This window comes from Choloepus didactylus, chromosome 4 (genome assembly GCF_015220235.1).
Source record: "Choloepus didactylus isolate mChoDid1 chromosome 4, mChoDid1.pri, whole genome shotgun sequence".
NCBI classification, from domain to species: domain Eukaryota; kingdom Metazoa; phylum Chordata; class Mammalia; order Pilosa; family Megalonychidae; genus Choloepus; species Choloepus didactylus.
Genome location: NC_051310.1, coordinates 94,903,703 through 94,917,197, shown reverse-complemented (window position 1 = coordinate 94,917,197; position 13,495 = coordinate 94,903,703). Strand labels below are relative to the sequence as shown.

General features: G+C 44.2%; 1 protein-coding gene across 1 annotated transcript in view; it reads left to right on the top strand.

The window, feature by feature from the left end:
* The window catches only part of HOMER2 (homer scaffold protein 2), a 120,288-nt gene extending 110,915 nt beyond the window's left edge, over positions 1 to 9,373 (top strand). Inside the window, exons 7-9 of the mRNA XM_037833170.1 lie at positions 103 to 213; positions 1,334 to 1,414; positions 2,587 to 9,373. Of these exons, the coding sequence (XP_037689098.1) occupies positions 103 to 213; positions 1,334 to 1,414; positions 2,587 to 2,775 (381 nt within the window). The 3' untranslated portion in view covers positions 2,776 to 9,373. The remainder of the gene's footprint in view (positions 1 to 102; positions 214 to 1,333; positions 1,415 to 2,586) is intronic.
* Positions 9,374 to 13,495: the final 4,122 nt, after the last annotated feature.

The window sequence follows — 13,495 nt, the reverse complement described above, 5'->3', positions numbered from 1 at the left end:
TTGTTTATGTTGAAAGAAAACATACACGCTGCTCCTCTGGTCTTCTGTTTAATGACTAAAGAAAATTAGCATCCCTGCTTTAACGTGTGATATTTATTAAAGATTGATGAACTGGAGGAGCAGCGCAGTGAGATCAACAGAGAGAAAGAGAAGAACACCCAGCTGAAGAAACGAATCGAGGAACTGGAGTCAGAACTCCGAGAAAAGGAGACGGTGAGTCGTGGGGGGCTGAGCTGTGACCGCCGGCGTCCTCTGGGCCTAGGGGCGGGTCCTCACCCAGGACACAGCCGGTGGTCATGGGGCTTGTGACCCGCCCTCGCAGCTGCTCAACCTTAGCCTGGGGGCAGGGCCAGGAGTCAGAATAAGGCACAAATACTCCAAAGCAAGGGTCCATTTCACTCTGCAGCTTCCTCACTGTATTTATTAGACAGCCTGTCACTCAGGCCAAAGAGGTGAATATTTTACATAACAGTCAGGAAACTTACAGCTCATCTATCATCAGAAGTTGAGTTCTGCTGTCCAATTAATGCAGCCATTCATTTTCTGGGGGAATGGACAGCCAAGTACACAGATGCTGGAAACCATGGGCATATTGCCAAATCTCTCTAAGCCTCAGGTTCTGCATCTAATAGGAATATAGATAGGAAGATAGGATACCTGCTCCTCTTTTGGTAATATGTGGACCTCAAGAGATAATGCATCTGTCTGGTTTCCTGGGGCTGCCCTAACAAAGTACCACATAGTGGGCAGCTTAAAACCACAGACAGTTACTGTCTCACAGTTCTGGAGGCCAGAAGTCCAAATTCCAGCCATCGGCAGGGCCCTGCTCCCTCTGAAACCTCCCTTGCCTCTTAGCTTCTGGTGTTTGCCGGCTATCCTTGGTGTACCTTGGCTTGTAGCTGCTGCACTTCAATCTCCTCCCCTGTCATCATGTCCCCTACCCCCACCCCCCGTGTCTGTCTGTGCCCAGATTTCCCTCTTCTTATAAGGACACCCATCATAGGGGACGCAGGGCCCACCCTACTCCTGTGTAATCTTATTTTAATTTAACTAATTCCATCTGCAGTGACCCTGTTCCAAATAAGTTTCCATGCACAGGTGGCAGGTGAGGACTTCAGCCTGTCTTTGGGGGGGACACAGGTCAACCGCTAACAGCATGTAACCCAGTTAGCCCTTAAAGTTACCTGGTGCTTGTTAACTGTTAGCCTCACCATCAGTATCATCCACGCAAACAGCACAGGTCCCCAAGTTGGTGATTTTCAAGAACACATTGGCTCTGACTTTGCTTTCATATTTCTTTTCAAATTTCTATCCAAATTTCTATCTCACGTAGGAGTTGAAAGATCTCCGAAAACAAAGCGAAATCATACCTCAGCTCATGTCGGAGTGCGAGTATGTCTCTGAGAAGTTAGAGGTAAGGGCGGGCGCGCGTTGTCTGGCCCCGGAGAGCAGGCCTTCGCGGTGTCACTCGTTTCCCAGCTGCCTCTCGGTCTTGCGTCTCTGTTGTTGAAGAAGAGCGTTTTCTATTCATAAAAAAAGCAGTGGTAATTGCGTGCCAGATGCTGTCTCTGCCCCCGTGTGTAGATTCAACTGCATTTGTCTTTTGCCGTTTCCATTTATAAACGGAGGCGTCCTGTGTGTAGCGGTATGTGGGTAGCTTTCCCGCCCTCGGACCCACGGGGGCCGCAAGGAGTGGGGAGCGGGCTGGGGGCCGGGGATCTGGGTGCTTGGCTGCCTCTGCCGCTCGCCCGCTGGTGCCCTCGGACAGGCCCTCCTCGCTGGCCTCGGATTCCTGACCTGTAAAATGAAGGTTTTCGCGTCCTCCTTCTCCTCTGAGGGCCTCCTGCTGGGTCCTTTGACGGGCACAGGGAGCACTTTACTCAGATACACACCCCAGCGGTTGTGACTGGTTCATGAGCACAAGTTCAAAAAGTCTCATTTTACATCCACAAAATAAAATATTTGGAAGCTCTTATTTAATACGAAGAATGCAAGGCTCATGCCTCGTTTAGGGGTGTGCACCCATTCTGTCTCGGGGCACTTGCTGTCTTGATTTACCTAGACGTGCCTTGATTTGCTTGTGGGGCCCAGCTCTGCATGTGTCTCCTTGGTAATAGCTGAGGGCCAGCGGGCGCCCTGGGGCTGAGGCGGGTTCGCCCTCTCCGTGGAACCGAAAGGAGCCTCTGCTAACCACTCTGACGCTGGAGGGCTGGAAAGCCCTTTAGCTGGAATTTCAGGCTCTCTCTGCTGGGCCCTCTGGAAAACGGTCATTTAGAATCAGGCTCCTCGAGAGCCACTGAGCTCTGCCTTCTGCATTGGGACTTGTTTCTCAGGCCGCATGTTGGCTGCCCACTCTGCCTTTGGTCACCTCTCCCGGAACAGGCAGGAAAGGAGGGTTGGCAAAATTGCCGTCTGCTCCCTGCCTGACATCTATGGTCACAGGCTCGCATGGGGGGATTTAACACATCCCCAAGGATCTCAGACCCCATCCCACACCCCAGGTCTGGTGGAGATCGCCGTTTGGCTATAGCAGGTCTCTGCAGACAACTCTGTTTTCCAGACCCTTCTCCTTTTGTTTTGCTTCAGGCAGCAGAGAGAGAGAATCAAAACCTGGAAGACAAAGTGCAATCTCTTAAGACGGACATCGAGGAGAGTAAATACCGACAGCGCCACCTGAAGGTGGAATTGAAGAACTTCCTGGAGGTGCTGGACGGCAAGATCGACGACCTGCACGACTTCCGCCGAGGCCTCTCCAAGCTGGGCGCAGACAACTAGGGTTTGGCCGAGGCGGGGGGCTCCCCCTTGTTAGTCCCCCGGGTGTGTGTGAGGAAAAATAGGACTAGGATGTCCGACTGTGTGCGTTGCTTCTGTACATGCAGGCACAGTGTGTCACGATTCCAAACCAGTTGTGCCATCCACTCACTCCTCTTCAGAATAGAAATTTCCTCTGGCTTCTCTGGCCTTGTGAGGTGGTGGACAACTGGAAGATTCTGACTCAGGAATCCAGAACTAGGTCTACCTTAAACGTTTATGCAGTCAGAGCAGGGACATTTATATCTTTCTTAAGAGCTGTTGCAACCATATGGACAATTTTGCTTTTTATTGAATAGTGTTCAGAGTATTTGAATGTCCACCAGGCACCAGTCCGTGGTGGGGGGTGGGGCTTGAAGGTAATAACTCTCTCAGTAAATATTGAGATACCATAAAACAACCACTTAGTAGAGACTTGTCCAGAGAAAGAAAACAAGTTTCCAGTGGGTGGATTTCCTGGCACAGGAATTGCTTGTTTCCACCACACCCCCAGTTTGTATGGTTGCAACAATGTTCCTTTCCTTGGTTTTAATTTCTGAACAGATGACTGTGCTGGGGAACAGCACACGGTGAGGGTGCCTAGCACAGTGTCTGGCACAAAGTAGGTGCTTAATAAATATTTGTTCGCGTAAACATATGAACAGAATTTAGTGTTTTAATCAAATCCCACAGCAGAGTTCATTTGACCCCTGCTGAATAGTGCACCATCTTTGTTGTACTGGGTCATTATCAGGCATAAATGGGACTCTGTGTGGTCCAGAAGGATTGCTTCAGTGGCCATGGGAGAAGCAAGAGCCAATCTGAAGCCCCTCAGAGCCCAGTCCATGGTGGGTGTGCCCCAGGGGGTCTCTGACACTGGGACCTCCTTTGTTCTCCAGGCCAGGGGGGTCTGTGGCCTGGAGCTTCCCTGGTGTCCGTGGTCAAGGGGCTGCCCAGGGCATGGGATCTAGGGTGGGAAAAGACAGTGGGTTTGGAGGCCTAAGGCATCAGGTCTTCTGGCTAAGCATTGCCTTAGCAACAGGAGATCTGCCCAGCTCTGCCTCTGCCTGGTGCCTTAAGCCTTCTTTCCTCCCTTATAGTTGCTTAGTGGGGTGCCTGGCATTTGGGGGGCTGGTGGCATCCTTCATTGGGAGAGATTGATCCATTGACGGCAGGATGATTTGAATTCCTGGCCCCACACTTTTCTCAATGCCTTCTGGGGAGCTTTAGTGTTCTCTTCTCCCTTTGAGAACCACCTAAGAAAACATCCTGCTCTAGAAAAATTTTTTCACAGGATTGGAACATCTCCCTGCTAACTTGGATCAATGAGCAAACAGCCTGAGAAGGGGGCAGTGGCACACACGATGTGACCTAGGTCACGAGGTGGATTTACGAGTCATGCGGCTCCCCCTTCCTCATTGAGACCACCTCTCAGGACAGGAAAGTCTCTTTGGGATGGGAGAAGGGAGGGAAGGCTGGTGACCTGGAGCACCAAGACACTCTAGGGGAGACCTCACGGTCTGAGCCGGGCTTTGGTTGAGTGCACTGGGGTGTTGAGGAGTGCAAGGAAGGGAAAGCGGAGGGAGGAGAGCAGGCAGGACGTGGAAAACGTGGGCAGCCCTCTTGGTGATTTGGGTTCAGCCGTGCCATCCCTGCCCTTCCCCCCAGAGCTCCATGTGGCTCTCCCCCAGACAATAGCTGCTCCCTGCTGACCTCACCAGGACACTCACTGCTGGTGAGCCAACTCTGTGTTGCAGCGGAGGGATAAAGTATGGGTTCCTTCTCAAGCCAGCCCACTTCACCCATCAGCACGTGGCTGCCCAGGAGAGTGGACACTGGGATTCCATATGCCCTCAACTTGGTCTTCAGATGGCCTGGACTTCTGTCTATTAGGGGCTTATTAATCTAGAAGAAACATCTCAACTAACTGCTCAGGTGATACAGTTCAGGTGACATTAATAGCCGCATCAGGTCCTTTGCTGAAGCCATTTGTGCGTTCTGATAAGCTGTGGCTTTCGGGAAGAAAACGGCTGTGGTGGAGCCATCAGCACGGTTGGCTCCTGTATACCTCTGCAGTTGAGGCCCACAATCCCAGCTCACGAATGCTGTAGAGTTGGGTGAGCCTCGTGTAGGTTGTAGGTGAGGAATTTGAGAGATTCCCGGTACTTGTCCAGCACCAGGTGCAGGCAGCCTGGGAGCTAAAAGCAGTGGGGTCTCCTTTATAGGGAAAGGTAAGCTGGGTTCCTCAGTGAAAGCACAACTTTGCAGAAGCACTGAACTTTCAATTCCTTTTGCATTTCTCCAAAGACCTTAATGTTTCTCCATCCACTTTCTTTAAAAAAAATAAAAAAAAATAAGTAGTGGAGACTCGTGGACAGTGAGTCAAGAGACTGGATGTGTCTGATATCACTGGCCCAGTACAAAGAAGGTGACCCATCCCAGTTTTCACTTGAGCCAACTTTACCTGCCCTCATTTGTCACTGACATCCAGCTCCAGTCTTTGGCCTTGGTGTCTTTTAGCTGGCATTGTCTTAAGCCAAGCGGCAGCAGGGCATAAACCTTTCATGAATATCAAAACCACGTGTGCTGCCTGGAAGGTTTAGAGCCAGGACCCTGCATTTTTGGTTTCCAAGCAATGTCTCCTGATTTTGACACTCCTTCCAGGACCAGTTGCCTGAACCTTGGTTAGCTTTCATTCTGCATCTGTGAAACCTGAAGCCTAAAAGAGGCAAAGCAAAACTTGGAGCCTTTTAACCATGAAGATCCTTAACAATAGCTGTATTTGTTCCGGCAGGGACCCAACTGGATACATTAAAAAGTCAAAAATGATGAGTGGAGACGAAGCCATCCCAGGGTCCAGGGAATGGAAAACCACAGGAATGACAGGTTGGGACAGTGTGGTCAGGCCTGGAAGGGAAAGAGAGCCAGTGTTCACACAAGAGCAGTTTCATCCTCTCCTTCATGCTATCATTTTTAGACCTTAATTCAGTGAGAGAATTGTGCAGGTATCATCAGCTCCATTTTGCAAATGGGAAGCACAGAGAAAGAGTTAGTGACATGTTCAAGGTCACCCAGCCACTATGTGGCAGCATGGACCCGGCTTCCTGGTTTTTGGACCTTGGTCTAGTGTCTTTCTGTGAGCCCTGCCACTGTTTTCCTCTCAGTGACACTTGGGTGCCAAGAAAAAAGTTCCTCTTCTGCCCTGATAAGAGCATATTGCAATTATATTATTTCAGCATATGTTCATGGCAAAGGACAATGTACACATTAGCAAATCAGAATTATATTTACATCAGTTACAAAGAGCAAGTTCCACTTTTGAATGATTCTGGTTTTGCAGGGGTCCTTCCAGGAGAGTGTTGGTTAACATTATGTCCGTCTTCTGAGAGGCCAGTTCTGTGGACCACAAACTCATACTGAGTTCTTCATCGATGGCTTTAGTGGAGGCAGCGCAGTTTGTTCAAAACAAATGGGAGGCCTTGAGCTCACGGTGGTCATCAGAGTTGTGGCTGGGGCATTGCCCGCCCTTGCCCTTCCCCTTCCTGGTGATGAGTCAGCCCAGGGCGGGAGGGGGAGCAGGCTGGGCCAGTGGTTTGAGCAACACCCAGGAAGACTATCTGTGGAAGGGCAGTTAGTCTCCAGCTTGGAAGCTCTTTGTGAACTTCCCTGTAGACTAGGGCCAGCCCACAGATCCTCGGTAGGAGGGATGGGTGTTGGCAGGCACCTGGTGGTGTGTATTGTACTTAGTGAGGCATCGAGTCAAGGGTGCTTCATACAGAGTTAACATGCTGCCTGGAAACATCGTGATCTGCCCATCTAAAAAGGACTCCTTTTCTATAGAGAGCCAGTCACAGGGTGCGCTGGGGACCCTACTGTGGACCCTCATTTGTGGCCCGGTGCACCCTCAGCCACCATGTGGCATAGCCTGGGTGCTCTGAGAGGCTGCCCTTCCGAGGGAGCCAGCCGATGCTCCTTGCTAACAGCTGAAAGAGGGTTGTGTCATTCGTCCATCTAGAAGTTATCATTCTTCTGTGCACCTGAAACTAGAAGGAGTTTAAACTAGAAGCTTGCTTATTGGTGTCCACACATATTTTTTAATGATGTGCATGTTTTAAGAAGATTCTAATTTCTGAGTATATGGTTTCTCAAATATTACATATTCTGGGGATGGTGGAGGTGAGGGCATGGAGTCCTCTATAAAAGTGTATCCTATTAACCAGTCTTTTCCATACACCTATCTGAACCATCTCAAAAATATGGGTTTCCATCTAGTTCCTCTTTGAACACTGGCCAGCAAAGAAGGTGCCATTCAGTAAGAATTTTGAGCTGGATGAAGTGTTCTAGTGAACTTAAGGCTGTGAGTGTGTGTGTGTATGGGGGGTGGGGTGAGAAGCTGCAAGGGGAAGCGGGAGAAGCAACAAGGAAGTTTTCAATAAAAAAATATGTATACCTAAGAGGAGCCTTTATTTCAGTATTTCTGGTGTGATGTTATATGTTCCGGAATCCGTTTACGGAAATAAGAGTTTCTGGGTCTTTTGTCTTGGTGGACTCTGCTGAGGGCAGAGCCTTGCTGAAGTGTGGTCTCCTGGTGCACCTTGCAGGAGCCTGGCAAAGCCAACGCCTCGGTGGAGTCCAAACGAGTTATAAGTAAATGCACCTGGCAGATGATTGACCTGGACAGATGCTATGCAGCTGTGGGGAATGTGTTACTGTTTTTACCATGTTGTAGCATTTTTTTTTAATATAAAGTCCTGACTTTAGATAAATTGTTGTGGCAATGTCTTACGACATGACAGGCAAGAAGGCGTTTCCTACATCAGATGTTAAGAGCCTAATGATAAGTATGGGGTAGACAAGTGCACTCTCCCAAGAGTACTTTTTTTTTTCTTTTTCAATGCCTTTTTGGTACATAAATAATACTTTTTTAAAAAAGAAACTACAGATGAGTTAAAAGACAAAAAAATTACCTTTAATAGACCATCTTGTAATAGCCACTGTTAACATTGTTACATAGCTTTTCATACTTCTTTCTGTGCATCTGTATTTATTACTTTCTCCATGAAATGGAATCATTTTATACAGTTTTATAACTTGCTTGTTTCCCTCTCAACACTATATTGTGAATGTGTTTATCAATAATGTGTAATTACATCATTTTTAACGACTATATGGGTTGTACCTTGGATGCTGAGGTTGTTTCTGATTTTTTAGTGTTGTAGATAAGGGTATAATGAAATCCTTTCTTCTAACATCTTTGTGAACTTTTCAGATTATTTACTTAGGATACTTTTCTAAAATTGGACTTTCTGGCTCAAGAGTCTGGTGGATATTAGAAGTGCTCCCCATATCTGCTTCTCCTTCCTGAGCATTCAGGAGACTCCACTTTCCAGCCCTTTGTGGTCCCCAGGATCCTATGACTAATTCTAGCCAATGAAATGTAAGCAGAAGTGACATGAGACTTCCGGGCTAAGACTGTGAAGTGCCCGTGTACAGTTTTCTCTCCTCCCCGGCCTCAGAAGATGATGATGTCCCCAGGTGGAGCCTGTGTCAGCCTGGGTCGCTGGGCGACTCTGAAGCAGCCCCTTCTCTGCCCCCCGCCATACCCCCACCCACCAGCCTGCCATGGACATGTCGTGTGAATTAAAAATAAACTGAAGTATTAGGCCATTGGGATTTCAGGGTTAATTTGTTACTGCAGCATAACATATCCTATCCTGACTAATAATTTAAAAGTATGCCCATTTTTAAGACTTTTAATATATTTTGACTCAAACTGCCTTCCAGAAAGATGGCACCAAATTATACTCCCGCCAGCAGTGTGTGAGAATGTCTTACTCCTATTTACAAGCACTTTTTATTAAAATCCGATCCTCACAAGCAAAAATGTTTATTGGATTATATTCATTGATAATTTACCTATTCATCTCCTCTAACCAGTTTTCTCATAAGGTTTGTAGCTATCTCACTGATTTCTAAGAGTTTTTGTCATAGATATTGTTAAAAAAATTGTGAGTTAAAAAAAAATGTTCAGACATTTAAAATATTTTTAGTCACATCTTTTCCTCTATGATTACTGCCTTTTCCATCATGCTTATGAAGCCAGTTCCAGTCCCAAGATTGTATAGTCACGATCTTTTTATTCTTGTATTTTATTATTTCTTTTTCAACAGTTAAATTTCTGAGTCATCTGGCATTTATGTAAATTGCCCCAATGCCATGGATTGAAAAAGTTATCATTTTCCTCTTGATATGAAATGCCATTTTTACTGTATATATCCTTATATATCCTCAAGCATTTGCTGCACTTTCTCTCCTGGTTCCTTGATTTGCCTGTGTATCTGGCACTGGTACCCTACTGTTGATTACCATAGCTTTATACTACATGTCCCCATTCATTAATCTCTTTTCAAAAAATGCCCTGATAACCTTTTGCATATTATATTTCCAAAAGAAATTCAGAATCATTTTTAATGTTTCAGAAGAATTGGAAATTAGAAGTATACAATTAGTAGGTTTCTAGAGAGAGAATTAACATCTTTATAATAGCCTTTCATTTCAGTACATTTATTTTTTTTATGTTCTTCAGTATATATTTTTATACTATCGGTGATTTTTGTCATTGTGGTTACTGTTTATATGAGTTTTTTTTGTCCATTTTATTTTGCAACTGCTTATTGTTAGTATATTGGTACTCCACTACTTTTTTTTTTTTAATCATCATTTTATTGAGATATATTCACATACCACACAGTCATACAAAACAAATTGTACTTTCGATTGTTTACAGTACCATTACATAGTTGTACATTCATCACCTAAATCAATCCCTGACACCTTCATTAGCACACACCCAAAAATAACAAGAATAATAATTAGAGTAAAAAAGAGCAATTGAAGTAAAAAAGAACACTGGGTACCTTTGTCTGTTTGTTTCCTTCCCCTACTTTTCTACACATCCATCCATAAACTAGACAAAGTGGAGTGTGGTCCTTATGGCATTCCCAATCCCACTGTCACCCCTCATAAGCTACATTTTTATACAACTGTCTTCGAGATTCATGGGTTCTGGGTTGTAGTTTAATAGTTTCAGGTATCCACCACCAGCTACCCCAATTCTTTAGAACCTAAAAAAGGTTGTCTAAAGTGTGCGTAAGAGTGCCCACCAGAGTGATCTCTCGGCTCGTTTTGGAATCTCTCTGCCACTGAAGCTTATTTCATTTCCTTTCACATCCCCCTTTTGGTCAAGAAGATGTTCTCCATCCCACGATGCCGGGTCTACATTCCTCCCCGGGAGTCATATTCTACGTTGCCAGGGAGATTCACTTCCCTGGGTGTCTGATCCCACGTAGTGGGGAGGGCAGTGATTTCACCTTTCAAGTTGGCTTAGCCAGAGAGAGAGGGCCACATCTGAGCAACAAAGAGGCATTCAGGAGGAGACTCTTAGGCACAAATACAGGGAGGCCTAGCCTCTCCTTTGCAGCAACCGTCTTCCCAAGGGTAAAACTTATGGTAGAGGGCTCAACCCATCAAACCACCAGTCCCCTATGTCTGTGGTCATGTTAGCAACCATGGAGGTGGGGTAGGCGAATACCCCTGCATTTTCCACAGGCTCCTCAAGGGGGCACTACATCTTTTTTTTTTTTTCCTTGTTTGTCTTTTTTCTTTTTTTTTTTTTTTTAACTTTCCCTTCTTTTTTAAATCAACTGTATGAAAAAAAAAGTTAAAAAGAAAACAAACATACAATAAAAGAACATTTCAAAGAGACCATAACAAGGGAGTAAGAAAAAGACAACTAACCTAAGATAACTGCTTAACTTCCAACATGTTCCTACTTTACCCCAAGAAAGTTACCTAATATAGCAACATTTCTGTGAACTTGTTCCTACTACATCCATCAGAAATTAACAGACCATAGTCATTTCTGGGCATCCCCAGAACGTTAAATAGCTTATCTGTTCTTCTTGGATTATTGTTCCCCCTTCCTTAATTGCTCTCTACTGCTAGTTCCCCTACATTCTACATTATAAACCATTTGTTTTACATTTTTCAAAGTTCACATTAGTGGTAGCATATAATATTTCTCTTTTTGTGCCTGGCTTATTTCGCTCAGCATTATGTCTTCAAGGTTCATCCATGTTGTCATATGTTTCACCAGATCGTTCCTTCTTACTGCCGCGTAGTATTCCATCGTGTGTATATACCACATTTTATTTATCCACTCATCTGTTGAAGGACATTTGGGTTGTTTCCATCTCTTGGCAATTGTGAATAATGCTGCTATGAACATTGGCGTGCAGATATCTGTTCGTGTCACTGCTTTCCGATCTTCCGGGTATATACCGAGAAGTGCAATCGCTGGATCGAATGGTAGCTCTATATCTAGTTTTCTAAGGAACTGCCAGACTGACTTCCAGAGTGGCTGAACCATTATACAGTCCCACCAACAATGAATAAGAGTTCCAATTTCTCCACATCCCCTCCAGCATTTGTAGTTTCCTGTTTGTTTAACGGCAGCCATTCTAACCGGTGTTAGATGGTATCTCATTGTGGTCTTAATTTGCATCTCTCTAATAGCTAGTGAAGCTGAACATTTTTTCATGTGTTTCTTGGCCATTTGTATTTCCTCTTCAGAGAACTGTCTTTTCATATCTTTGCCCATTTTATAATTGGGCTGTCTGTACTATTGTCATTGAGTTGTAGGATTTCTTTGTATATGCAAGATATCAGTCTTTTGTCAGATACATGGTTTCCAAAAATTTTTTCCCATTGAGTTGGCTGCCTCTTTACCTTTTTGAGAAATTCCTTTGAGGTACAGAAACTTCTAAGCTTGAGGAGTTCCCATTTGTCTATTTTCTCTTTTGTTGCTTGTGCTTTGGGTGTAAAGTCTAGGAAGTGGCCTCCTAATACAAGGTCTTGAAGATGTTTTCCTACATTATCTTCTAGGAGTTTTATGGTACTTTCTTTTATATTGAGATCTTTGGTCCATTTTGAGTTAATTTTTGTGTAGGGGGTGAGGTAGGGGTCCTCTTTCATTCTTTTGGATATGGATATCCAACTCTCCCAGCCCCATTTGTTGAAAAGACCATTATGGCTCAGTTCGGTGACTTTGGGGGCCTTATCAAAGATCAGTCGGCCATAGATCTGAGGGTCTATCTCTGAATTCTCAATTCGATTCCATTGATCTATATGTCTATCTTTGTGCCAGTACCATGCTGTTTTGGCAACTGTGGCTTTCTAATAAGCTTCAAAGTCAGGGAGTGTAAGTCCTCCCACTTCGTTTTTCTTTTTTAGAGTGTCTTTAGCAATTCGAGGCATCTTCCCTTTCCAAATAAATTTGATAACTAGCTTTTCCAAGTCTGCAAAGTAGGTTGTTGGAATTTTGATTGGGATTGCATTGAATCTGTAGATGAGTTTGGGTAGAATTGACATCTTAATGACATTTAGCCTTCCTATCCATGAACATGGAATATTTTTCCATCTTTTAAGGTCCCCTTCTATTTCTTTTAGTAGAGTTATGTAGTTTTCTTTGTATAGGTCTTTTACATCTTTGGTTCAGTTTATTCCTAGGTACTTGATTTTTTTAGTTGCTATTGAAAATGGTATCTTTTTCTTGAGTGTCTCTTCAGTTTGTTCATTTCTAGCATATAGAAACATTACTGACTTATGTGCATTAATCTTGTATCCCGCTACTTTGCTAAATTTGTTTATTAGCTCTAGTAGGTGTATCGTTGATTTCTCAGGGTTTTCTAGATATAAGATCATATCATCTGCAAACAATGACAGTTTTACTTCTTTTTTTCCAATTTGGATGCCTTTTATTTCTTTGTCTTGCCGGATTGCCCTGGCTAGCACTTCCAGCACAATGTTGAATAACAGTGGTGACAGCGGGCATCCTTGTCTTGTTCCTGATCTTAGAGGGAAGGCTTTCAGTCTCTCACCATTGAGTACTATGCTGGCTGTGGGTTTTTCATATATGCTCTTTATCATGTTGAGGAAGTTTCCTTCAATTCCTACCTTTTGAAGTGTTTTTATCAAAAATGGATGTTGGATTTTGTCAAATGCTTTTTCAGCATCTATTGAGATGATCAATTGATTTTTCCCTTTCGAGTTTTTAATGTGTTGTAATACATTGATTGTTTTTCTTATGTTGAACCATCCTTGCATGCCTGGAATGAACCCCACTTGGTCATGGTGTATGATTTTTTTAATGTGTCTTTGGATTCGATTTGCAAGTATTTTGTTGAGGATTTTTGCATCTATATTCATTAGGGAGATTGGCCGGTAGTTTTCCTTTTTTGTAGCATCTTTGCCTGGTTTTGGTATTAGATTGATGTTAGCTTCATAAAATGAGTTAGGTAGTGTTCCATTTTTTTCAATGTTTTGAAAGAGTTTGAGTAAGATTGGTGTCAGTTCTTTCTGGAAAGTTTGGTAGAATTCCCCTGTGAAGCCATCTGGCCCTGGGCATTTATTTGTGGGAAGATTTTTGATGACTGATTGGATCTCTTTGCTTGTGATGGGTTGGTTGAGGTCTTCTATTTCTTCTCTGGTCAGTCTAGGTTGTTCATATGTTTCCAGGAAATTGTCCATTTCTTCTACATTATCCAGTTTGTTGCCATACAGTTGTTCATAATATCCTCTTATAATTTTTTTAATTTCTTCAGGATCTGCAGTTATGTCACCTTTTTCATTCATTATTTTGTTTATA